Below are 24,483 nucleotides of genomic sequence, written 5' to 3' on the forward strand. Positions count from 1 at the left end.
CATAAGTTAAGAAGACTTGCTCAAAAAGGCAGTTGGAATGCTGCCGATTTTTAAATACATCATAATTTCCTTATCCCATCCTATTTATCTAGCACCTGCCTATTTGTTAACTGTAACACTGACAGCATCTCCTTCTTTATGATAGTATTCATTTAGGATCATTACCAAGCCTTCCACATAATGATTTTCTTTTGGTCCCAATTATCCTCACCCTTATTTTGAGTACTTTTAAAAACTATTAATGTGGTTTAGAAGGGATTTTATGTTAGAGTGTTTGATAGTTACTTTGCACATCTTATTCCCTTTCCCATTCTTCTTTATATTTTTTTTAACATTCGGCTTGGTATCATCACAAGTCAAAACATAGCATTATTAACTTTCGTCAGCAAACAACAAAGTGCTGGAGGAACTCATCACCGCATCTGTGGAGAGAATGGACAGACAAAATTTTGGGTCCTGATCCAAAAATTAATCGGTCCATTCCCTGCACAGATGCTGACTTCTTCCATATAACCTTCCCATTCTCCCGCCCCCACCTCTCCTCTGTAGGGAAGGGATTGAAAGGGAATAAAAGGAATAAATCTTTCAAACACAGAATATGTGGAGCTGGAATTCACTACCTGAGTAGGTGGTGAAGGTAACGACACTCACAACGTTTAAGAATCTGGACAAGCACTTGAATTAGAAGTCAACAAAGTGCTGATAACTGGGTTAAGTATGGATGGGGTAGTTGATGGTCAGCATGGACAAAGGTGGGCCAAAGGGCCTATTTCTGCATTGTATGACTGTATGTCCATGTGATTATTAGTCTTCTGCATGTTCAAACAAGCAATGATAAAGTAGATATCAGCTAATATTGAACAAAAATGCTCTGATGGGTCCCTTTTCCAAGTCTCAATGGAGACAAATGAAACGGGTGTAAAATTGAGTAGTTACACTGCCATGCCGATATTGGTAGAAACAAAAGTTACACTGAACATTTTCTGGTACATTTTATACACACATGAATTGTACTTTTGTCACTTACCAAGACTAATATGTTGTTTGGCTTCCAGCACAACTTTGTCCTTCTGTTGTCGGTGATACACTTGAATCGAGATCCTGGCTCTCCAGCACCCAAGGGCCTTCATAAAGGTAAAGCCACATAACCATCACCATGTACCCTTCCCACAACTGCTTAGAAGACAACTAATCAGAAAACTTACAAAACATCACTGCACACTTGTACACACTCGAAAGTTAAAACCTAGCTTTAATCTGTTATTTACAAGACGGAATGAAAATCTGTGACCAAAGTCATTGCGTACAGATAAAAAGTTGAAGGCTTCTGAACATCAGATTGTAGCTAGGTTTTAACTTTTCGGTGTTTGCAAGTGTACGGCGCCCACCACAGCGAGAAAGGATCATCTATTCTATTCATGTCCATGCACTCTCCTTTTCTAAAGATACTAACATTTGTTAAGTTTCCATGAGTGCTGACAACTTTCCTCCAATTCATATTTATGTCCAGGCAGTAAGTGGCTGCAGATGAGTCGGTCTCTGCTGAATCTGGTCAATGGGTTGGCAGTAGGACAGGTGGCCATTTTTTGCCCTTTCTGAACCATTATCAAAGTCTACATAAATGCCTCTGTGAGAGGTGCCAAGGCCATTTTAAACATCAACATTTCCATCTGAATAAAATGACAGCACAGATGGAATAATCAAGATGGAATAATCAACCATGGGATTTTTCTAGTGTCACCCAGTCCCACACTCTGCATTACAGATCACCCACTTGCTAAGAAAAAGCTATTTGCTAATAACAATGAGGCCATGGAAGGAAGCAGGAATTAAGTTGATGTTGTTCTCCTCCTACCAATCTAACAATAGAGTAGCACAAACAGAAGGAAGTTAGTAGAATTCATGTTGTGTGTTGTTTTCATGCAGAGGAGAAAACAGATTACCACAAATAATTACAATGAAACAAAAAAATTACTGAAACAAATACAAGTTAAAATCTGATGCAATCAATACTATAAAGAAAATGCAGATCTCTATCCTGTTATTCAACTCAAATTTCTTGAAGCCTTTTTTTGTAATGAAACGGAGCCATACCTTAGTTAAAAGTACATGGTGATAATGATGATCTGCTCCAACTGCTTTCCTGGCTTCATCAGTCAGTACATGTGTATTTTGTAACCAAGTGGAAAAATAAATTCTAGGTAAGAAAGACCAAGTCAATGAAAGAGCAAAGTTACATTCTACCACATGTAAATAATAAAATGGGAACAGGGGTACATCACTCTCTCACAAGCCAGTCCCACCATTCTATATAATCATGCTTGGTCTTCATAGAAACATAGAAAATAGGTGCAGGAGGAAGCCATTTGGCCCATCGAGCCAGCACCACCTTTCATTGTGATCATGGCTGATCATCCATAATCAGTAACCCGTGCCTGCCTTCTCCCCATATCCCTTGATTCCGCTAGCCCCTAGAGCTCTATTTAACTCTCTTTTAAATTCATCAAGTGAATTGGCCTCCACAAATTCAAACTCTCTGAGTGAAAAAGTTTTTTCTCACCTCAGTTTTAAATGGCCTCCCATTTATTCTTAGATGGTGGCCCCTGGTTTTGGACTCCCCCAACATTGGGAACATTTTTCCTGGTTGCTTCACCCTCTCCGATCAGCACCTCCCCTCAAGAATGGGATTAGCATTGTGTCATTCACAACGTGTTGAGGACCATATTTGCTGAGCTTGACTCATCCTCGGGGCCTGAGCTACAGGGAGAGGTTGAACAGGCCGGACTCTATTCTCTGGAGTGCAGGAGCCTGAGGGATGATCAGAAAGAGGTGTACAAAATCGAGAGAGGAATAGATTGGCTCGACACTTGTCCAGAGGAGGGGAAAATCGAGAAGCAGAGGACACAGGTTTCAGGTGAAGGGGGAAAGATTTGATAGGAATCTGAGGGGTAACCTAGAAACATAGAAAATAGGTGCAGAAGTAGGCCATTCTTCGTGCCAGCACCCCCATTCAATATGATCATGGCTGATCATCTAAAATCAGTGCCCCGTTCCGGCTGATTCCCTTTTAGGGCTAAAGGGTAGTCGAGGCAGGGACTATCACAAAGTTTTAGAAGCAATTAGACAGGAACATGGATAGGACAGGGTTAGAGGGATACGGGCCAAACGCAGGCAGGTGGGACCAGCGCAGATGGGGCACGCTGGTCGGTGTGGGCAAGTTGGGCTGAAGGGCCTGTTTCCACGCTGTATCACTCTAAGAGACAGGTCACCTTGTAGGTCTTGAGTCACGTAGACCAGGCTGAAGAAGGAGAACACATTTCCGCTCCTGAAGAGCACCAGTGAATCAGAAGAATTTAGTTCAGGAAGGAACTGTAGATGCTGGTTAAAACTCTCTATAGACACATTAGATTCCCCAGGCCTCTTATAACTCTTGTTTCCTGTAGTCCAGCTCCCTATTTCTCAACAATTCAAAAATTAACTTCTACTTCTTTAATATACTCCTAATAATCTTGGAGAGAATTCCAGAAATTTACCACCCCCTCTATAAGTAGCAGGAAAAATGAAGATTAAACATCAAGTGATGGTCAGGTCAACAGTACGAGGGACTGGTATGGATGTTAAACTACACCAAAGTTCAGAAATTACAGATCATTATCAAAATATCAAAACGGATAAAACAAAAATGCCCGATGAAATTTAAAATAGACCAAATGTAAAGTACACCACATCAGAAAGGACAATGGGAAGCAAATTGAGTGCATGTATGGTTCTTTAATAATTAACAATGAGGTTAAAATAACCATGGTTTAAATATTCAATGAACTGGAACATGGCAACATTTTAGAGGTCAATGTTTAGAAATAATATATATTTTAACAATTCAATCATTAAAACAGAACTCCTGAAATGATTTAGTTCTGCCATGTGAAATTTAATCCATGCAAGGTGCCCAGATTGTAATTTATAAAATAAATCTTCCAAATACAGAAACAAAGCATTGCAAAATTTTATTACCTCAAGAGATTGAATCTCCATTTATTTTCCTTCTCAACCACCTTATACAATATCTGCCGTGTGATTTGATGGTAAACCTAAATGAGAGAAACAGTCACAATAGAGGAAATGTGTAGGAAGGAACTGCAGATGCTGGTTTAAATCGAAGATAGACACAAAATGCTGGAGGGACAGGTAGCATCTCTGGAGAGAAGGAATGGGTGACTTTTCAGCCCGAATCGTCACCCATTCCTTCTCTCCAGAGATGCTGCCTGTCCAGCTGAGTTACTCCAGCATTTAGTGGCTATCTTCACAATAGAATAAATTCCTGGCTCACATCATGCCTCAAATATTTGATATTTAAATAAATATTGATTTAAACAAAGATTTGCAACAAGATAGAGCAGTCAATAGCATAGATAATAATATAAGAGGATGATAAGCCTGGACTTCATCCTCCAGCACCGAGACCGCAAGGGGACCTATGCAAGGATTTTGTTTGTGGACTTTAGCTCTGCATTTAACATCATTGTGCCAGAGCTACTACACTCCAAACTCTCCCAGCTGACTGTGCCTGAACCCCTCTGTCAGTGGATCATCAACTTCCTGACAGACGGGAAGCAGCACGTGAAGCTGGGAAAGCACATCTCGGACCCGCAAACCCTCAGCATAGGAGCACTGCAAGATTGCGTGCTCTCCCCTCTTCTTTACTCTCTCTACACCAACGAATGCACCTCCAGACTCCTCTGTCAAGCTTCTCAAGTTTGCGGATGACACAACCCTGATTGGACTGATCCAGGATGGGGAGGAATCTGCCTCGACAGGAAGTGACACAGCTGTCGTCCTGGTGCCATCGCAACAGCCTGGAGCTCAATGCTCTTAAGACAGTGGAACTGATTATAGACTTTAGGAGAGCTCCCCCTCCCCTCTCCCCACTCACCATCATCAACACCACAGTCACATCTGTGGAGTCATTTAAGTTCCTTGGAACCATTATCACCAAGGACCTTAAATGGGGAGCCACCATTGACTCCACAGTCAAAAAGGCCCAACAGAGGATTACAGAGGATGTACTAAGCTGCCGCAAGCTGAGGAAACACAATCTGCCACAGGCAATGATGGTCCAATTCTATACTGCCATCGTTGAGTCCATCCTCACCTTCTCCATCATGGTCTGGTTTGGCTCAGCCACCAAGCACAACATCCGGAGGCTGCAACAATTCGTTCGATCAGCTGAGAAGGTTGTTGGATGCAACCTTCCCCCAATTGACGAACTGTACACTGCAAGGGCCAGGAAGCGAGCGGATCAGATCATCTCTGACCCCTCTCACCCGGGCCACAAACTCTTTGAAGCACTTCCCTCTGGCGACTCCGGACTGTCAAAGCAGCCACAGCCAGACATAAAAATAGCTTTTTTTCCGCGAGAAGTAGCTCAACTCAATAACCAAAAGTCTGTAGTCTCTTTTTGCCCTGGTTTATTTCACTCACATGTTTAAACCATAATGTGTATTCTTAATGTTTTAATGTTTTATGCTTTATTCTTAAATGTTTACCGTATGTTCGTGTGGTTACTTGCGAGCGTAGCATCACGGCACATTCCTTGTATGTGTACATACCAAGCCAATAAACTTATTCATCATTCATTCATTCATTCTGCTTTAACCTCACTCAACACGTCAATTTTCCCACCCATAACCGTGGGCACATTCTGGACCTTGTCTGCTCCACTGGACTAAATCTACATCACTTCTCTGGCTCCGACCCCACCCTCTCTGATCACTTAGCCATCACCATGTCTGTCAACATTCCCACCCCAGCTCCAAAGCAAAAACGCAAAATCAACTTCCGTAAGCTGAACTCTGTTTCACCTACCTCGCTCTCATCCTCCCTCTCTGAAATAATGTCCACCTCTCCCTTCGTTGAACTCCACAGCCCCTCTGACCTCACTGACTACTACAACCGCACTCTCTCCTCCTGCCTCGACCAGCTTGCACCTATAAAAACCAAAACAGTTTCCTTCACCCACTCTGCTCCCTGGTTTACCCCTGAACTCCGCGTGATGAAAACTCATGCCCGCCAACTTGAAAGACTCCGCAACAAAACAGGTCTCACAATTCACTCCCAAGCCTACAAAGACCACATGCAGCACTACAAAGATGCCCTCTCCCGCGCCCACTCCACCTACTACTCTCAAATAATTCACTCTGGCTCCGGAAACCCAAAAACACTCTTCTCTACAATAAACAAACTCCTCAGCCCCCTGGACACCATCTCCCAATCATTCACAGTTGACAAATGCACCACTTTCCTTTCATTCTTCCAAAGCAAAATAGACAACATCTACAGCACCTTAACCACCAACGCACCTGCTCCCCCTCAAACCACCTGCCCCCCCTTATCCTGTCAGCCCCTGCCTCAATTCTCCCCAATCTCCACCACCGATCTCTCTGACCTCTTCACAGGAATAAAAACTGCCACCTGCTCTCTGGACCCCATCCCCTCCAGCTTTGTCAAGACCTGCCTTCCTGCTCTCTCTCCACTTATCACTGCAACAATAAACTCCTCCCTGTCCACTGGCATCGTCCCGCCATCCCTCAAAATCGCTGCTGTCACCCCCATTCTGAAAAAACCTGGTCTAAACCCTGACACCCCAAACAACTTCAGACCAATCTCCAACCTACCCTTTCTGTCCAAAGTTTTGGAACGTGCTGTAGCTTCCCAACTCAAATACCACCTCTCTACCAATAACCTGTATGAAACTTTCCAATCCGGATTCCGCTCAAACCACTGTACTGAAACTGCGCTCCTCAAAATCACAAACGACATTCTCCTCTCCTCCGACGCTGGCAACCTCAACATCCTCATCCTACTTGACCTCAGCGCCGCCTTTGACACCATAAATCACTCCATTCTCCTCACCCGACTTGAAACCTCCCTTAACATCACCGGCACAGCCCTATCCTGGTTCAAATCTTACCTCTCTGACAGACACCAGTTCATCTCCATTAACAACTGTAAATCCCCCACCGCTCCCCTCCCCCAAGGTGTCCCCCAAGGCTCAGTCCTTGGCCCCCTCCTCTTCATCCTCTACCTGTTCCCCCTTGGTCAATTAATCCGCCGTCATGGTCTCAACTTCCACTGCTTCGCCGATGATATCCAGCTAGTCATCTCCACCAAGTCAATCTCCCCCACCACACACTCTACACTGACAAACTGCATCACTGAAATAAAATCTTGGCTTCAATCAAATTTCCTCAAACTCAATTGCAACAAATCTGAAATCATCATCATTGGTCCAAAAACACTCACCAAATCCACCCAAAACTTCATCCTCAACATTGAGGGTCTCCCAGTATCCACCTCACCTCACATCCGGAATCTTGGAATCATCTTTGATCAAGCCCTCTCCTTCGACAAACACATCAAACACATCACAAAGACAGCCTTCTTCCACCTCAAAAACATTGCCCGTCTCCGTCCATCCCTCTCCTCCACAGCTGCAGAAACCCTCATCCACGCCTTCATCACCTCCCGTCTGGACTACTGCAACAGCCTCCTCTATGGCGCACCCTCAAAAATCATCAGTAAACTTCAATACATTCAAAACTCCGCTGCCCGTCTACTCACCCACACCCCGATCTGTGACCATATCACCCCCGTCCTTTATAAACTCCACTGGCTCCCCATCCCCCAGAGAATCCAGTACAAAATCCTCCTCATAACCTACAAAGCCCTCCATAACCTGGCCCCATCCTACCTGACCGACCTCCTCCACAGGCACACTCCCACCTGCACCCTCCGCTCTGCTGCTGCCAATCTCCTATCCCCCCACATCCGGACCAAACTCAGATCCTGGGGGGACAGGGCTTTCTCCATCGCTGCTCCCACCCTATGGAACTCACTACCCCAAAACGTTAGAGACTCCTCCACACTCACCACATTCAAAACATCGCTGAAGTCTCACCTGTTCAGTACTGCCTTCAACCACTGAAGGTCACCTCACCTTCTGTTTCCTTTCTCTGTTCGTTTATTTATTTACTTATTTATCTATTTATTAATTTCCCTATGTTCTCTAAATCTCTGTAAAGCGTCTTTGAGTATATGAAATGCGCTATATAAATAAAAATACATTATTATCATTCATAATAACATCTATTACAAGAACATGGCTTGCAAGGTGACCAGGACTGGGTGCTCAATATTCCAGGTTATACACTGTTCTAAGAGAACAGGCCAAAGGGGAAAAGAGGTGAGGTAGTGTTGTTCAACAAGCAAGGTATTAGAGCAGTACTGAATTGTGAATCAAAGGCAGTGGATAGTCATGTGGAATTGGTTTGAGATGAAATGAATAGCAGTGGAAGGAACTGGACGGCACAGTGACGCAGCGATAGAGTTGCTGCCTCACAGCACCAGGGACCCAGGTTTGTTCCTGACCACGGGTGCTGTCTGCACAGAGTTTGCACGTTCCCCCTGTGAACATGATAGCTTTCTACAGGTGCACCGGTTTTCTCCCACACTCTAAAGACATACAGGTTTGTAGGTTAATTGGCTTCTGTAAATTGTCCTTAGTGTGTAGGATAGAGTTAGTGTATGGGATGATCGCTGGTCGGTATGGACTCAGTGGGTTGAAGGGCCTGTTTCCATGTTATATCTCTCTAAAGTAAAAGTAAAGAAGACAAAGGTGGGAGTGGTCTATCAACCCCCAAAATGTGACATCTTAGTAGGTCAGAGCATTCATGGGAAAATATCAAGGGTATGTTTCAAGGTAACATTTAATCTAGATATTGATTGGATGAATCAAACTGGCAAGGACATTCGTGAAGAATTTGTGGAATGCGCCAGGGGTTGCTGTTTAGCGTAGTACATTGCAGAGCCTACTAGGAAACAGGCTTTTTAAAATTTGGTCATGCATTGAGGGATTAATGAGGGATCTTGTGGCTAAAGATCCCCTGGAGGGTAATGACCACAATATGACAAAATTATAATGCTATGAAGGAGAAATTGTCCAAGGTAGGCTGGGTAAATAGCTAAGAGGCAAGTTAGTAGATGAACTTTCTTCTCATCACCTCAATTAGGCAGTAAGCAAACTTAGTTTTACTCATCATTTGAAGTGTTTTGGGGTATATGCATGTTCCCAGCAGAACAATTTATTAGTCCCATTTTCCCTCTTTTTATTACTCCATTTTATTACTCTGTAGCCCTGCAACTTGTTAGTACCACAATGGGAGAATATTTTGGAATACTAGATACAGCTGATCCCCTCTTGTGAGGCAACAGCTCCACCACCTGTGTCACTGTGCCACTGTTCAGAACACTACTTTCAAAATATTGCACCACGAAAACTCAAAAAGGAGCCCGTATATTATTCCTAAAAAAAAGAATCAAAGAGGAGCAAATAAAAAGTATTCCCAAATTTGATCCAAACTCTGCCACACTCCAAAGAGTCAATGAAAAGTCACCTCCTCAATATAGACATCAAATGCATGTCATCCCCAGGTTACAACATAGTTCCGTTCCTGAAAATTGTTTACAACCAGAATAGTCTGCAAGTCGGTATGTGGCTGCCAATCAATACGTTCAAATAAAAACATGGGCCAACCAAAGGCAACATGTAGATAAACCAGGGCATTGAACTCAAACATTCAGATTTCTTTACAAGATGCAAACACATTGCTGTAAACCAAGTTTCCTCACAGAATATGATATCTGCAGCAACTGACAAATCTATACGCTTCTTCAGACTGAAGAAGGGTCTCGACCCGAAACGTCACCCATTCCTTCTCTCCCGAGATGCTGCCTGACCTGCTGAGTTACTCCAGCATTTTGTGAATAAATCGATTTGTACCAGCATCTGCAGTTATTTTCTTATACTGACAAATCTATACATCTGGTCTCATATCATATCATATATATACAGCCGGAAACAGGCCTTTTCGGCCCTCCAAGTCCGTGCCGCCCAGTGATCCCCGCACATTAACACTATCCTACACCCACTAGGGACAATTTTTTTTAAACATTTTACCCAGCCAATTAACCTACATACCTGTACGTCTTTGGAGTGTGGGAGGAAACCGAAGATCTCGGAGAAAACCCACGCAGGTCACGGGGAGAACGTACAAACTCCTTACAGTGCAGCATCCGTAGTCAGGATCGAACCTGAGTCTCCGGTGCTGCATTCGCTGTAAAGCAGCAACTCTACCGCTGCGCTACCGTGCCGCAAATGCTTGCTTGTATTAACGAGCTGTCCAAACGTTGGGTATTCGTAACCGGGGAGGCCCTGTACCAATGTGTGGTATTCGAAATCCCGAACTGTTTTCTTGACATTATATGGAGTTCAAATCTAGATTAAACTACCAACTGTGTTTTTATACAACTCAACAGTAAAACTTGCCCTCATTTGGCATCCATTATTGAAATTCTGCAGTGAGATTGCAGTACCTGTCACTCACCTTCCATCCATTTAAAGTTTTGCACAGCAATACCCGATGAAAATGGACATCAGCACACAGCTGCTTCTTCCACTTCTCCTGCTTTCTCTGCACATACTGAAAAAATGGAAATTGCAGAAATATATGATACACGAATGTTGAATTCATCAACTTAATTTCTGACATTTTTTGATGGACAATAACAGAGTCTTGGCTTCCCTACCTCATTTTCCAAATACTTTACATCGTTCAATAATAACAGAAAGTGCTGGACTTACTCACCATAGCAAGCAGCTTTTGGGAAATGATATACAATTAACATTTCAAACTGATAACGTTCAATTAAAACTAAAAAGATGTTTTATCTTTAACTCTAGCAAGAAACATTGAACAGGGCAAATGGAAAGAACAAAAGGGAATGTCAGCAATGTCAGCAGAGACTGGTTATGAAACTCAATAAATCCAGTCTCCCAAGCAACCTTGACCTACTGCAGTTCGCCTACCGCCAACACAGCTGATGCCATCTCCCTGGCCTAACACTCATCCCTGGATAAGAGACACACCTACATCAGACTTCTATTCATAGTCTGCTTTTAATACCATTATCCCATCCAAACTCATCACCAAACTTGTGGAACATGGAGTCAGCACTCATCTCTGTAACTAGATCCTCCTTCTCTCCAGAGATGCTGTTTGTCCCACTGAGTTACTCCAGCATTTTGTGTTTATTCACAAAATGCTGGAGTAACTCAGCAGGTCAGGCAGCATCTCAGGAGAGAAGGAATGGGTGACGTTTCAGTTCAAGACCCTTCTTCAGACTGATGTCAGGGGGGCAGGACAAAGGAAGGATATAGGTGGAGACAGGAAGTTAGAGGGAGAACTGGGAAGGGGGAGGGGAAGAGAGGGACAGAGGAACTATCTAAAGTTGGAGAAGTCAATGTTCATACCGCTGGGCTGCAAGCTGCCCAAGCGAAATATGAGGTGCTGTTCCTCCAATTTCCGGTGGGCCTCACTATGGCACTGCAGCTTGCAGCCCAGCGGTATGAACATTGACTTCTCCAACTTTAGATAGTTCCTCTGTCCCTCTCTTCCCCTCCCCCTTCCCAGTTCTCCCTCTAAACTTCCTGTCTCCACCTATATCCTTCCTTTGTCCCGCCCCCCTGACATCAGTCTGAAGAAGGGTCTCGACCTGAAACGTCACCCATTCCTTCTCTCCTGAGATGCTGCCTGACCTGCTGAGTTACTCCAGCATTTTGTGAATAAATACCTTCGATTTGTACCAGCATCTGCAGTTATTTTCTTACACCAGCGTTTTGTGTCTATCTTTCTCTATAAACTAGCATCTGCAGTTCCTTCCTATACTGTTGCATATTTGTCATTCAAAACTTGTTTTATGGAATTAGTTCTGGGTTTTTTTTACAAATAATTTATTTTCAATTTAAAGTTGGAGACAAATTGGTAGATTCTGGCTGTGTGTATGTAACTAGACTTTGGTTAAAAATAAAAAGTAAATTTATCAGAAGAAACCAACAAACAAAAATAAATGGGCTCTCATTGTCTTTCTATAATCAAATGATGTTTAGCATACCAAATTAAACAGAAAATAGGTGCAGGAGGAGGCCATTTGGCCCTTTGAGCCAGCACCGCCATTCATTATGATCATGGTTGATCATCCACAATCAGTAACCTGTGCCTGCCTTCTCCCCATATCCCCTGTTTCCACTATCTAACTAAGTACAGCTCATTGAGACTCAGATCCATTTGGTTTTATTTAATTCAAGTTGAATTGCTACTTCATGACATAGAACCACTTGAGTAAGTCTAATTTCTTACCTGCTGCCAAGCACTCCAGGTCCTAAGCAAACAAAACTTGTACCGATGCCTTATGGCTTGTATTTCTTTGTCTCGTCTGAAGCAAAAAATTTAAAAAAACAAGAATAATTAAAATTATACCAATCTCTGGTCTCCAGCAAATTATATTTATATATGAATTCATTCAAAATTGCATGTAAGGCATCACCAATGTATGCTTGCCATCATAGCTTAGGCATAGAATATAAGAGTCTCAACCCGAAATGTCACCCATTCCTTCTCTCCAGAGATGCTGCCTGACCTGCTGAGTTACTCCAGCATTTTGTGTCTCCATTATTTACCATATTGGTACCAACACAGCATCCTGTTATAATTTAAAATTGTGAAAGTACTTCAAATAATTTTGATCAATACTAGGTCTGGTGATAAACTAGTAGACTTGAACTCTTAAGCATGTCAATCTAGTTCTGAAGATGATTAATGAGGTGAAAGAGTGAAGTTCCATAGTTAACGATCAAAGCAAACAGCGCAACATTGTTTATAAATATGTTGACAGGTAAAGATAAAGGAAATGAGCAACACTGGGATAATGAAACAAGCAGGCACATGGCGTGTTTTTGTGAAAGATAAATTTTAACACTGATCACTCAGGATCAACAACCTGTTTCTTGTACGTTTGTCTTCACTATACAAACCAAATTTCAAGGGATTTAGTTTGCAATTATTCTGCTGAGTGTGCAGTCCAGAGGGCTTTCCGATTCTGTTACTCACTTATGCTTGGTTTTAATTTTTGTTTATTAATGTTCCTGTGTAGGTTAATTCGCTTCTCCAAAATTGCTGCTGGTGTGTAGGACATGGAACTAATGTATAGGTGATCTGTGATCGGCGCGGACTCGATGGGCTGTTTCCACGCTGGATCTCTAAACTATACTAAATATCAATCCGACCATCAGCTCAGATAATTCCACATTGGATAATAACCTCCAAGTTATTTTGCACGTCCATATTGTACCACAATATTAATTTACACACAGTCATTAAGGCCCAAATATTTACTTGGTTCAACTATGGAAACATTAAATAAAGTCCAGTGATTTCATACCCTGCTTTTTGGTCTGCTGCAGACTTTCTCCAAAATAGAATAAATTTAAGCAGCAATTGACGCCTAAAAAAATCTTCAGCAGTAGCCTCTTTCTCTCTCTCCTCCAGGCAGTCAGTGGTCCGGATATGCCAGCAACACCAGTAATGAAGTAACATGCGTTGATCAGAATGAATCACTGCCTGTGGTAATGGAAATGTGTCCATTAATTATTTTAATAAAACCCAATGAAGTAACCCAGTGCAGGAGCAGCAATTATATTGTCATCAGAATAAAACTCCAGTCTTTTAACAAATTTAATTTCACAGCAAAATGAAACTATTTCTGAACTGATCATTGTGGCAATGCAGGGAAACATAGCAACTACTGGCAGACAGCAAGAACCTAAAAATATCTATTCAATCAGTTACTCTGTTTTACTGTTATTACGGGAATAAATATTAGTTAAGACACAATTTCTTAAATACCATGCAAGACCTTTAAAGTCACTTCAAGAGGTCCCATTTTAATACTTCATTGAAAAGGCAGTATCTCACAATCTCTTGAAACTTCATTCACATGTCAATATAACCCATGTGTCTGCGGCTATAACCTCCGACAACCTTTTAGCAGTCAGTTACATATATGCAATCTATGTTTAATTACGGCCAACAGATTAGCTATTTGCTCCGGTGGAACTAAGACATTTTGAGAAAACAGGATTGTTCAAATTTATTTTATTATCATTAATTATGATCAACTCATCCAAGAATCTGTTATATTCACCAGTCTCTCTGCTAGTCGATTCTCACGATGATGATCCATCATTCTCCACCAAAAATAAAAAGACAATCTCTGCAATTTCTCCCTGCAAAGCAATATTATTAATTGATAAAGAATATGTTAACAGATAGTCTCACAGATTTTATTTGTAAGTTATTCATTTTTCAGGATCTGCATATCATTCGGCAAGACCAGCATTTATTGCCCATTCCTTACTGCTCGTAGAGGTGATGGGAGTTTCTGAAAAAACGCAGTCTTCCTGGTGAAATTTCAGGCACAGCGGTGTTGCTGGGATTTGGACCCAGCGACAATGAATGGCCGTGACATTCTCCAAATCAGGAAGCTGTGCAATTTAAAGGAAACTTGCTGGTGGTGTGGTGTTGCTTGGTATTGCTGCTTTTGTCCTTATTGGTGATGGAGGTTGCAGCTTTGAACATGCTATCAAGGAGCCCAGGCAAGTAACTGCACATGGCACATTATGCACACCAGTTGTGCAGGAAATAAATGTTGAGAATGGTGGATGGGTGTCAGTAAAGCTGATGCTTTGCCCTGGATTGTATTAAGTTCCAGCTCCTGTAGGAGCTGTCTCACTCAGGCAAATGCAATGTCTTCCATTATACTCCTGACATACCTTATAGATAGTAAAAAGGTTTGAATGTATCAGGAGGCGAATTACTCACTGCTTCTCACCTGCTTTTGTGATACATGGCTGGTCAAGTTATTGGTGCCCCAAGGATATTGGTGGTGGGTGACTCAGTAACACCAGTGATTGTCAAGGATAAGTCATTTGATCTCTCTCTTGCATCCCTTGCATCAGTGAGCAGATTATTGTCAGAACCACATGACGGTATGATCAATGACACCTTCATCATTTTGCAGATATCCAAGTAATTTGATTGGATGGTAATTAGTGAGATTGGATTTTTTGAAGAGGATACATCTGGACTACTATTTTTACAGGATAGATGCCAATGTGTTAACTGTATTCAACTTGGCTAACGGTGCAGCTCATTCCAGCTTGGCCAAAGGCATAGCTCATTCTGGAATGCAAGTCTTTTGTGTCACAGCTAAAATGTTGTCTGGTCCCATTGCCTTTGTATATCAAGTGGTCTCAATTTTCAAATGAAGTGAATGGAACTGGCCGATAACCAGTTCTATGATGGTGGTGACCCCAGGAGGAAGCCAAGATGAATTATTTGCTTTCCACATCTGGCTGAAAATGGCTGAGAATGTTTCATCCTTGCCTTTATGACAGTCACATGCTGGGCCCCACATCATTGAGAATGAGAATGTTTAGACCTCACCCCTCTTTAGCTGTTCAATCACAATTATTTGTAGAGCTTTGATCAGATACACTGGCTATGATAATGCTAACCACCACCCAGAACATTCAATAGTGGAAAGGGTAAACATGAAAAACAAAGCCATTCTTCGCACCCAGTGTTTGGACGGTACCTGTGAAATAGCCATGCAGTCTCCTTCATTTGATTCAGCTGTTTCTTCTCACTCACATACAACTTCCACCTTTCCAGATAAAAAGGCAACAGCATCCTACTGTAGTGAGCTATAGCCTTTTTATCTTGAATCTACAACAATAAAGTAACTGCATTAAACATAGAGGTCACAAACAATCAGTAACATTATCTACTCAGCCCCTCGATCTCCAATTGGGCATCAGTGGCTTCAAAACAAGTAACAACAGTAAACGACAGAACATAAATGAAATTTCACAAGGACAATATTCTATCCGTATTTGAATGAAGCACATGTGAAGGGAATCTCAATTCTCCCATCATTAAAATAGCATTTGGAAAGTTTTGCAGTACATGTTCAGTTTCTGATGAACATGTATGTACAGCACAACCAAGCCCACAACCCAACTCTCTCTGGAAGCTTAACTCGGAGGATAGTAATGTATGCATATCAATAGAGACAATACTGAAGGAGTTGATAGTAACAGAGCAGCAGATGTCTAGTAATAGCAAGCTCCCAAACAATCTATAAAACGGCCCATACTGGCGTCAAGGGAAAACATGAGCGATCAAAAATGTTGTATTTCAAAAGAAAAAATGAAAAGCAGTCACATTAAAACATAGAAACAAGGAACTGCAGATGCTGATTTACAAAAATAGATAAAGTGCTGGAGTAAATCAGCAGGTCAGGCAGCATCTCTGGAGGCAGAGGTCTCCAGAGATGCTGTCTGACCCACTAAGTTACACCAGTCACATTAAAGCATAATTATTAGAACGAGTAGGCAACCCAACCCTTTAGGTCTGTTCCACCATTCATCAAAATCATAGCTTATCTTCAATGTCAGCTCCACTTTCCCGCGTTATCCTCACATCCCTTAACTCTCTCAAAATCGTGAAATCTGTTGATCTCAATGACTCGGCCTCCACAGGCTTCCAGGATTGAAACCAAAAATGTCACCACCCTTTAAATGAAAAAAAATCTTAATCTCATTCCAAAATGGTGTACCCCTTGAGATCGTGTATCCTTAACCACGGAAACCCCTTTTCTGCATTTATCCTGTTGTGCCCTGTTGGAATATTTTAAATTTCACAAAGATCACTTCTCATCCTTCTAAATTCAAGACAATATGGGCCTAGTCTACTTTGTCTCACTTCATGTAACAAACATGTCTTCCCAGTGTGCACAAAACATATAAAAAGTGGGTACAAAGCATAAAAACACATGGATGTTTTCTAGTCCCTTGCTTTTCATCATATATATAAATGACTTGGACAGATGTGGGCCATAGTTAAGATGATCACCAATGATGTCAAAATTGGCCATGTGACTGACAGTGAATAACAAGGTGGGGATAAGAGTGCCAAATGAAATTCAGTCGGAACAAATATTTGGAGAGGAAAAACAGGATTAGAGAATTGGAGGTGATAGAAATGTTGGAGGATGATGTGTTGGATGCAGAGGCTGGTGGGGCGAAAAGTGAGGACCAAGAGAACTCTTGTCCTTGTTGCATCCTGGGGAGAGGGAGCAAGAACAGAACTACGGGACACACATGACACGCAGGCGAGGGATCCACCTATGACAGCTGGGGGGAAACCACATTCACTAAAGAGGGAGGACATCTGGACAAGGGTTTCTTGCCATTATTTGCATGATATAAAAGGCAAGAGTAAAGTGATCACGCTAGAAGTATGTAAAACTAAAGTGAAGGTACTGTGCACAGATCTGGTCAGCACACTTCATAGAGGATGATAAGGACATCATCAGGACTGCATAATTAGCCTTGGAAGAAAATTCTCTCAGGAGACTGAGGGAGGTTTAATTGAGGTATGTAAATTCTCTGTAATATCTGAGGTTGAGGGGAGACCTGATAGAAGCAGAACTTTAAGTTGAGAAGGGCAAAGTTTAAAGGAGATGTGCAAGGCAAATTATTTTTTTACATAGAGAATGCAGGGTACATGGAATATGCTGCTAGGGGTGGTTTCGGTGGCAGATAAGATAAGGGCATTTAAAAGCCGTTTATATAGGCATATATATGCAGGGAATGGAGCCATATGGATTTTGTGCAGGCAGAGTTTAGCTTTGCATCATGTTCGGCACAGATATCATGGGCCGAAGAGTCTATTCCTGTGCTGTACTATTATACGTTTTTTACATAGGCCCAAAACAATGTGAAGCAAGCTGATTGTAATCCATCTCTGCTTCTACCATTCTGCTGATAAAGCAGGTACGTTGCAAAGCATGTACAAACTAGTCTCCTAAGACCTCTTTTTCTGTACTATTATTAAACAAAAATGAAACAATGTTGAACCATTCATGTCATGAGATCAGCAATTTAATCAGGCAATTAGAAACCACAGGAGTAATTTTAAATATCAGCGTGCAACTATGAATAAAGAAACACTTTAGCAGCATAATTCAGTTGAGACACTTTCACAAGCTGAAAATTAATTACTTTTCACAACAGTTCCTTGTTACTTCCAAAGTTGTCAAATTGCAGTCAAGAAGAGTAACAAAGAATGAAATGGTCTCTTTCAAACACTTGCTACCTCTAGATCTGGTTAATCCAATGCATTTCCTAGCTGGCCTCCTTCATCCTGTTCTCCATAAACTCAAGGTCATCGTCAATTTGTTATTCTTGAACAAACTTGCACTAAGTACTATGCATACCTCACACCATGCGTCTTCTAACTCTTGGTTAAGCAAAATTTCAATTTGAAAAATCTTATTCCTCATGGTCTTGACCCTCCTAAACTCAGTAATCTCCACAAGCCCTGAAGACTGCAGAATAAACTATATTCCTCCAATTCCAGTCTCCTGCTCAACTCTGAAGTTAACTGCAGCATGACTGATTATGCCTTCAGCTGCGAAGACCCGAAGCACTAGAATTCCTTCCAAATCCTCAGTTTCTAATTGAAAAGCAAAACCTATTGACCCTGAAAATCTGAAAGATCAACAGAAAATACTGTAAATACTCAACAGGTCAGACAGTAACTGTTGAGAATAATTAGAGATAACCTGTCAGGTGAATGATCTTTCATCACGGATGGGGATCTAACATTTTCGGCTTTTACCAAAATCTCTCCTCCTCTAAGATACGCCTTAAAACCTACTTTTGATTATGTCTTTAGCCACACCCTTTTGTAGCTCTTCATCAATTTTTTGTTTGATTATCTTGGAACATACACATTTAATTCACTATATGCTTGAACCACTATAAAAGTGCTATATAATACAGAGGTAGCACAATGGCAGAGCTAAATGAGCTCCTGCCTCACAGCTCCAGCAATCACTGCCTGCATGGTTGACATAGTCTCTCTAAGACTGCTTGGGTTTCGTCAATGCACTCTGGTTTTCTTGCACATCGTAAAGGCTTACAGGTTGGTGGGTGAATTGGCCACTGTAAATTGCTCCTGGCACATGAGTCAGTGGTAGAATATGAGTGAGTTGATGAGATAGTGAGAAAATTAAAATTGGATTGAAGGGCGACACAGTAGCGCAGCAGTAGAGTTGCTGCCTTACAACCCCAGACACCCGAGTTTGATACTGACTACCGGTGCTGTCTGTACGGTATTCGTACGTTCTCCCTGTGACCGCGTGGGTTTTCTCCAGGTGCACCAGTTTCCTCCCGCACTTCAAAGACGTGCATGTTTGTAGGTTAAATGGCCTCTGTAAACTGTCACCAGTGTGTGTGTATAGGGTAGTGTTTGTGTACGGGATGATCGATGCGGACTGGGTGGGCCAAAGGGCCTATTTCTGCCCTGTATCTCTAAAGTCTAAAGATTAGTGCGGGATTGATTTAAAATAGGTGTGATCATGGAGGGCTGAGGTGTATGATGCTATCACACTAAATAGAAATTCATTAAAGTTCAGGATAAATTTGGCTTGTCACTTGTTTTTTTAATTTTAAGAAAATACCAACTGTCCTGTAGAGAACTAGGAATTGGCCGGAGGTAGGAATTGGCCCAGATAGCATGGAGGAAATAGGTTAAAGGAATGGGACAGAAGTAAAGATAAAGGAAAATACATCTCCAGGGACCACATGTGACCATGGCAAGCCCAGGGATTGATGCAATGAAGGGCTTGGACCCCAAGGACTTCAATCAAAACTGGCCTACATAGTAGCCTAGAATGTGGCTAGGATAGAGAAAGGGGTGTGGGAGGTGAGGAGGATGGTACGAGGGTCAGAAAGTGAGAGAGACGTCTAATAAATTTATATCAGACAGCAAGGAATATGAAAGATAAAGAGCACAATCTAGTGTAGGGCAAAAGCAGATCCATGCTCACAAAAATAGTTCTCTTTTGAATTATATTAAATGGTTTAAATCTTCATGTTAAAAAAAGTTTAAATATCACAAATCTGGGTTTTGTCTGAAAAGAATGTTCAAGTGGTAGGGCTTAAATGTCCTATTATATTTTATAGCTTAAAATTAACTGAAAGCTGGATATTCAATCCAACATCTTTACAATATAATTGCCTCAAAACCAGACAGGGTAGTGCTTCAATGTGCTGGACCACTGGAAATACTGTGCAGACTTGCTCTCAACATTCCTGTTCACAATGACATCCTTAATTCCTCACCTCATAGTATTTCCTCTCTTGAATGTGTTTTATCCAGTAGTGTAGAGATTTCTTCAACAATACTTTCCTAGCACAAACAGATGTAATTGTTTCAGTAAAATTAGTTTTATGAAGCAGGTTTGAAGACACAAGTCATATCAACATTTATGAAGAACTTAAAACACATGAAAAGCTAATTCTGATCTCCCAATCTACCTCATTGCAGCCCTTGCACATTTTTTATCTGCACTTTCTCTGTCGCTGCAACACTAAATTCTGCACTCAGTTTCCTTTCCCTTTTTACCACAACCTGTTGTCCTCATGTATACTTTGGCCCCATAGCAGAAGCATACACGTCACGGGGCTGGAAACTGGAAGTGTCCCGAGCTAATTCTGCTACCACGATCATCTACTATACAAGTGATGGCTCCTACTCATTGTCGCCGGAAGCTTGCGCCCTTTTCAGGATGGACGATGACAGTCATGTAACATTTGAAACATGGATGATGGACACGAGAGAAGATGTATACTTTGAATGTACTTATATATTGCATGATTGGCCTAGGTAGCACGCAAAACAACGTTTTTCACTGTATCTTCATATACAGTACATGACAATAATAAACCAGAAATCAGAAAATTAAGGTATCATAATTGGTAATCTGTTACAAAGATGACCCTTGCCTTACCATCAGAGCCTCCATGTATTTATCTGGCATGAAATTACACTATTCATAATAATAATAATATTCATTTATTGTCATTGCAACGAGTACAACGAAATTAAAAAATAGCCAATCCAGACGGTGCGTACAAACATATATGCAATAAATGCAAAAACAAATAAATACATAAATACAATTATATTAAGTACAAGATTTTTTAACGGTGTTGCCTAGTGCAAAGGTAGTGTTCAGTTCTCGTATGGCCCTGGGGTAAAAACTGTTCTTAAGTCTGTTTGTTCGGGATTTGATCGACCTGAAACGTCGACCAGAGGGCAGATGAACAAACAGACGGTGGCCGGGGTGGGATGGATCTTTTATTATTTTGCCTGCTCTACTGAGGCAGCGTAGGCTGAACAGGTGCTCCAGGGAGGGCAGTGAGCAGCCGATGATCTTCTGGGCCGTCGTGATGACCCTCTGAAGGGCCTTCCTGTCCTTTTCTGAGCAGCTGGCATACCATGTGGTTATACAGTATGCCAGCACACTCTCGATGGAGCAGCGATAGAAGGACAACATGAGCTTCTCCTGCAGGTTGGTTTTCCTGAGGATCCTCAGGAAGTGGAGTCTCTGCTGTGCCTTCTTTACTGTGGTGATGGTGTTGGTAGACCAGGTAAGATCCTCTGCGATGTGCGTACCCAGGAACCTGAAAGCGGGTACCCTTTCCACACAGACCCCATTGATGTAGAGTGGGTCGTATTCTACACTGTTTTTTCTAAAGTCAATTATAAGTTCCTTTGTTTTGGAGGAGTTCAGGACCAGATTGTTCACTGAACACCATGCTGCCAGCCTTTGGATTTCATCCCTATAGGCTGTCTCATCTCCTCCTGAGATGAGTCCAACCACAGTCGTGTCATCCGCGAACTTGATGATGGTGTTGGTGGGATGGGTGGGGGCGCAGTCGTGAGTGTAGAGGGAGTAAAGGATGGGGCTCAACACACAGCCCTGTGGTGAGCCGGTGCTCAGTGTAATGGTGGAGGAGAGGTGAGGGCCTATTTTGACGGTCTGGGGGCGGTTGGTCAGGAAGTCCTTGATCCATTGGCAGATGGTTTGGGAAAATCCAAGGTCGGAAAGTTTGGTGACCAGTCTGCTCGGGATGACCGTGTTAAAGGCAGAGCTGAAGTTGAGGAAGAGCATCCTCACATATCTCCCCTGGTGTTCAAGGTGGGTCAGTGCAGTGTGAAGAGCAGTGTCGATGGCATCCCCTGTAGACCTATTTGCTCTGTAGGCAAACTGGTGTGGGTCGAAGGTGGGTGGGAGGCTGGCTTTGATGTGCTGCAGGACCAGTCTCTCGAAGCACTTTGTGATGACCGGTGTGAGTGCTACCGGACGGTAGTCGTTAAGACCGCTGATGACAGACTTTTTCGGCAGTGGGATGATTGTGGCGGACTTCAGGCAGGGAGGGATGGTGGATTTTAAAAGGGACAGGTTGAAGATTTTTGTGAAGACCTCAGATAATTGGTCTGCACATTCCCTCAGCACTCAGCACACCATCGGGGCCTGCAGCTTTCCTGGGATTCACTGCTCTGAGCACGCGCTTAACATCATACTCCTGCACAGTGAAGGTGTTGCTGTCAGGTGCTGGAGAGGGTGTTATGTCTGCCACTGTAGCTTTCACCTCGAAACGAGCAAAGAAACAGTTAAGTTCCTCTGCCAGCGAGGCGTCGCCATCGGCAGTCGTGCGGTTGCTGGTCTTGTAGTTGGTGATGTGCTGGATGCCTTGCCATACCCGCCGTGGGTCATTGTTGGTAAAGTGGTCCTCAATCTTCCTCTTGTAGGACGCTTTGGCATCCTTGATGCCTCTCTTCAGAACAGACTGCATTCTGAGCTTGAGCGCAACCTTGTTTACATTGACTAAACCGGCAATGTGCAATCATAAACAGAAGTCAATGAAGATCGGATGGAGTAGTCACAAAGATTAATCAGCTGCAAAAGTGACATCATTTCACATGGTTTGAATGTGATGAACAGTGCTCCTAGGTATGAAGTTTAGGTCTCGGTGTACATCTGAGAATCAAGATTTCATAAAATATTCATTGTACCTTTATAAGGATGACAAAGTGGGTGTGCTCAAGAGAAGTACACAGCTTTCGGAATACAAATAACATTTTCACTTTCTCCCAACATCTGAAGATACTTCTGGCATGGAAAGTGAAGCATTTAAAATTCAATGGACATTAGAATACCTGAAGTGATTTTGGGCTTCTCTAGATAGTGACTGAAGCTCAAACTCCTCTTGCTTCTCCAAGCGTAGCTTCCACTGATTCCAGCACCTTTGCAGCATCTGTTCAAACAAGGCAAAATATGAGAACAGAAACGCAAACGCAGCTCCCAGTACAGATGTATTTATAGAACTAGTCTATTGAATGGGTCCAGGTACCACAGAGCAATCTAGTCACAAACATATTTATTAACTTGTTTAATCACAGGTGGACGCAAATACAATTCCCAATTGCTGCTCATTGGCATTAAATAACTCACTTAATTTAGGAGTTGGAGAATAAGACTGGTAGCAGATTTTTGATGGGCATAACATTGCTTCTCTTTCCCAAGGCCATGGGTTGAATAGTTGTGTTCCTGCCCCTGCTTTGCTTTATGAAGTAACGGGACAAACAAAGTTTTAAATTACACTCAAAATATATTCCAGAATTTGGTTGCAGTATATAATTCAGCTGCCTAAGCCGAGAGGATGTATCAAATTTAAAGTTTGTTTGATGGTTTTGCCTGTTTTACATCCAATTTGTAGAATGGGCAGATTTAGCAGGATGTGTATTACAACTGTAGTATATGGGACTGCTGGAAACAATTAGGATCCAAGAGAATATCTGCAGCTCAGGGAACTTCATCTTAAAGTTGATGAACTGGTTGGTAATTTGAATGCTGCAGGCAAAGGTTACCTGGATACTTTGTTCCAGGAGACAGACACTCTCCTTAAATTAAGTGTTATGGATCAGTCAGGGACAGACAAATGGGATGAGTGAAGCAAGTAGGGGATCCAAAAGCTAGCTTTAGAGGAGCCTCAGTTCAAAGATTTATTCCACATTGAGGGTCAAGAAGCAAAGATTGAGCAAAGGTTGTAGACCAAATGAACCATCTGACACCATGGTAGAAGCATCATTCAAGTTGAAAAATAACTGATATGGTAAAGGGGACAGAAGGTAGTAGCAGATAATTATGCTCTAAAGTTATAAGTGAAAATCCTGAATATTCTATCTGCCCAGTGGAGAGCAATGTAGTGTTTGGCAGGTTAACCTTCGTCTGTCAGTGCAGTGAGTATTGGAGTTGGAATGTTGTGTTGCAGTCTTAGTAACCTTGCTACAAGAAAGATATCATTAACCTGGAAAGAGAGGAATAGATCGGGTAGATACACAGTGTCTCTTGCCCAGAGTATGTGAATCGTGGACCAGAGGACATACGTTTAAGGTGAAGGGGAAAAGATTTAATAGAAATCCGAGGTGTAACTTTTTCACACAAAGAGTAGTGGGTGTATGGAACAAGGTGCCAGAGGGGGTAGTTGAAGCTGGGACTATCCCAACGTTTAAGAAATAGTTAGACAGGTACATGGATAGGACAGGTTTGGAGGTATATAGACCAAACACAGGCAGGTGAGACTAGTGTAGCTGGGACATGTTGGCCAGT

General features: G+C 42.2%; 1 protein-coding gene across 4 annotated transcripts in view; it reads right to left on the reverse strand.

Moving 5' to 3' along the window:
• Window positions 1–24,483, reverse strand: part of sfi1 (SFI1 centrin binding protein) — a 96,229-nt gene that overhangs the window by 45,801 nt on the left and 25,945 nt on the right. For all 4 annotated transcript variants that reach the window (XM_078421303.1, XM_078421306.1, XM_078421302.1 and 1 more), the window contains 10 exons: window positions 23,031–23,128; window positions 20,147–20,213; window positions 15,550–15,680; window positions 14,098–14,179; window positions 13,336–13,514; window positions 12,255–12,330; window positions 10,443–10,538; window positions 4,015–4,091; window positions 2,095–2,197; window positions 1,028–1,124 (listed from right to left, as the gene is read on the reverse strand). In XM_078421303.1, the coding sequence (XP_078277429.1) occupies window positions 1,028–1,124; window positions 2,095–2,197; window positions 4,015–4,091; window positions 10,443–10,538; window positions 12,255–12,330; window positions 13,336–13,514; window positions 14,098–14,179; window positions 15,550–15,680; window positions 20,147–20,213; window positions 23,031–23,128 (1,006 nt within the window). The remainder of the gene's footprint in view (window positions 1–1,027; window positions 1,125–2,094; window positions 2,198–4,014; window positions 4,092–10,442; window positions 10,539–12,254; window positions 12,331–13,335; window positions 13,515–14,097; window positions 14,180–15,549; window positions 15,681–20,146; window positions 20,214–23,030; window positions 23,129–24,483) is intronic.

This window comes from Rhinoraja longicauda, chromosome 25 (assembly GCF_053455715.1).
Source record: "Rhinoraja longicauda isolate Sanriku21f chromosome 25, sRhiLon1.1, whole genome shotgun sequence".
Classification (NCBI taxonomy): domain Eukaryota; kingdom Metazoa; phylum Chordata; class Chondrichthyes; order Rajiformes; family Arhynchobatidae; genus Rhinoraja; species Rhinoraja longicauda.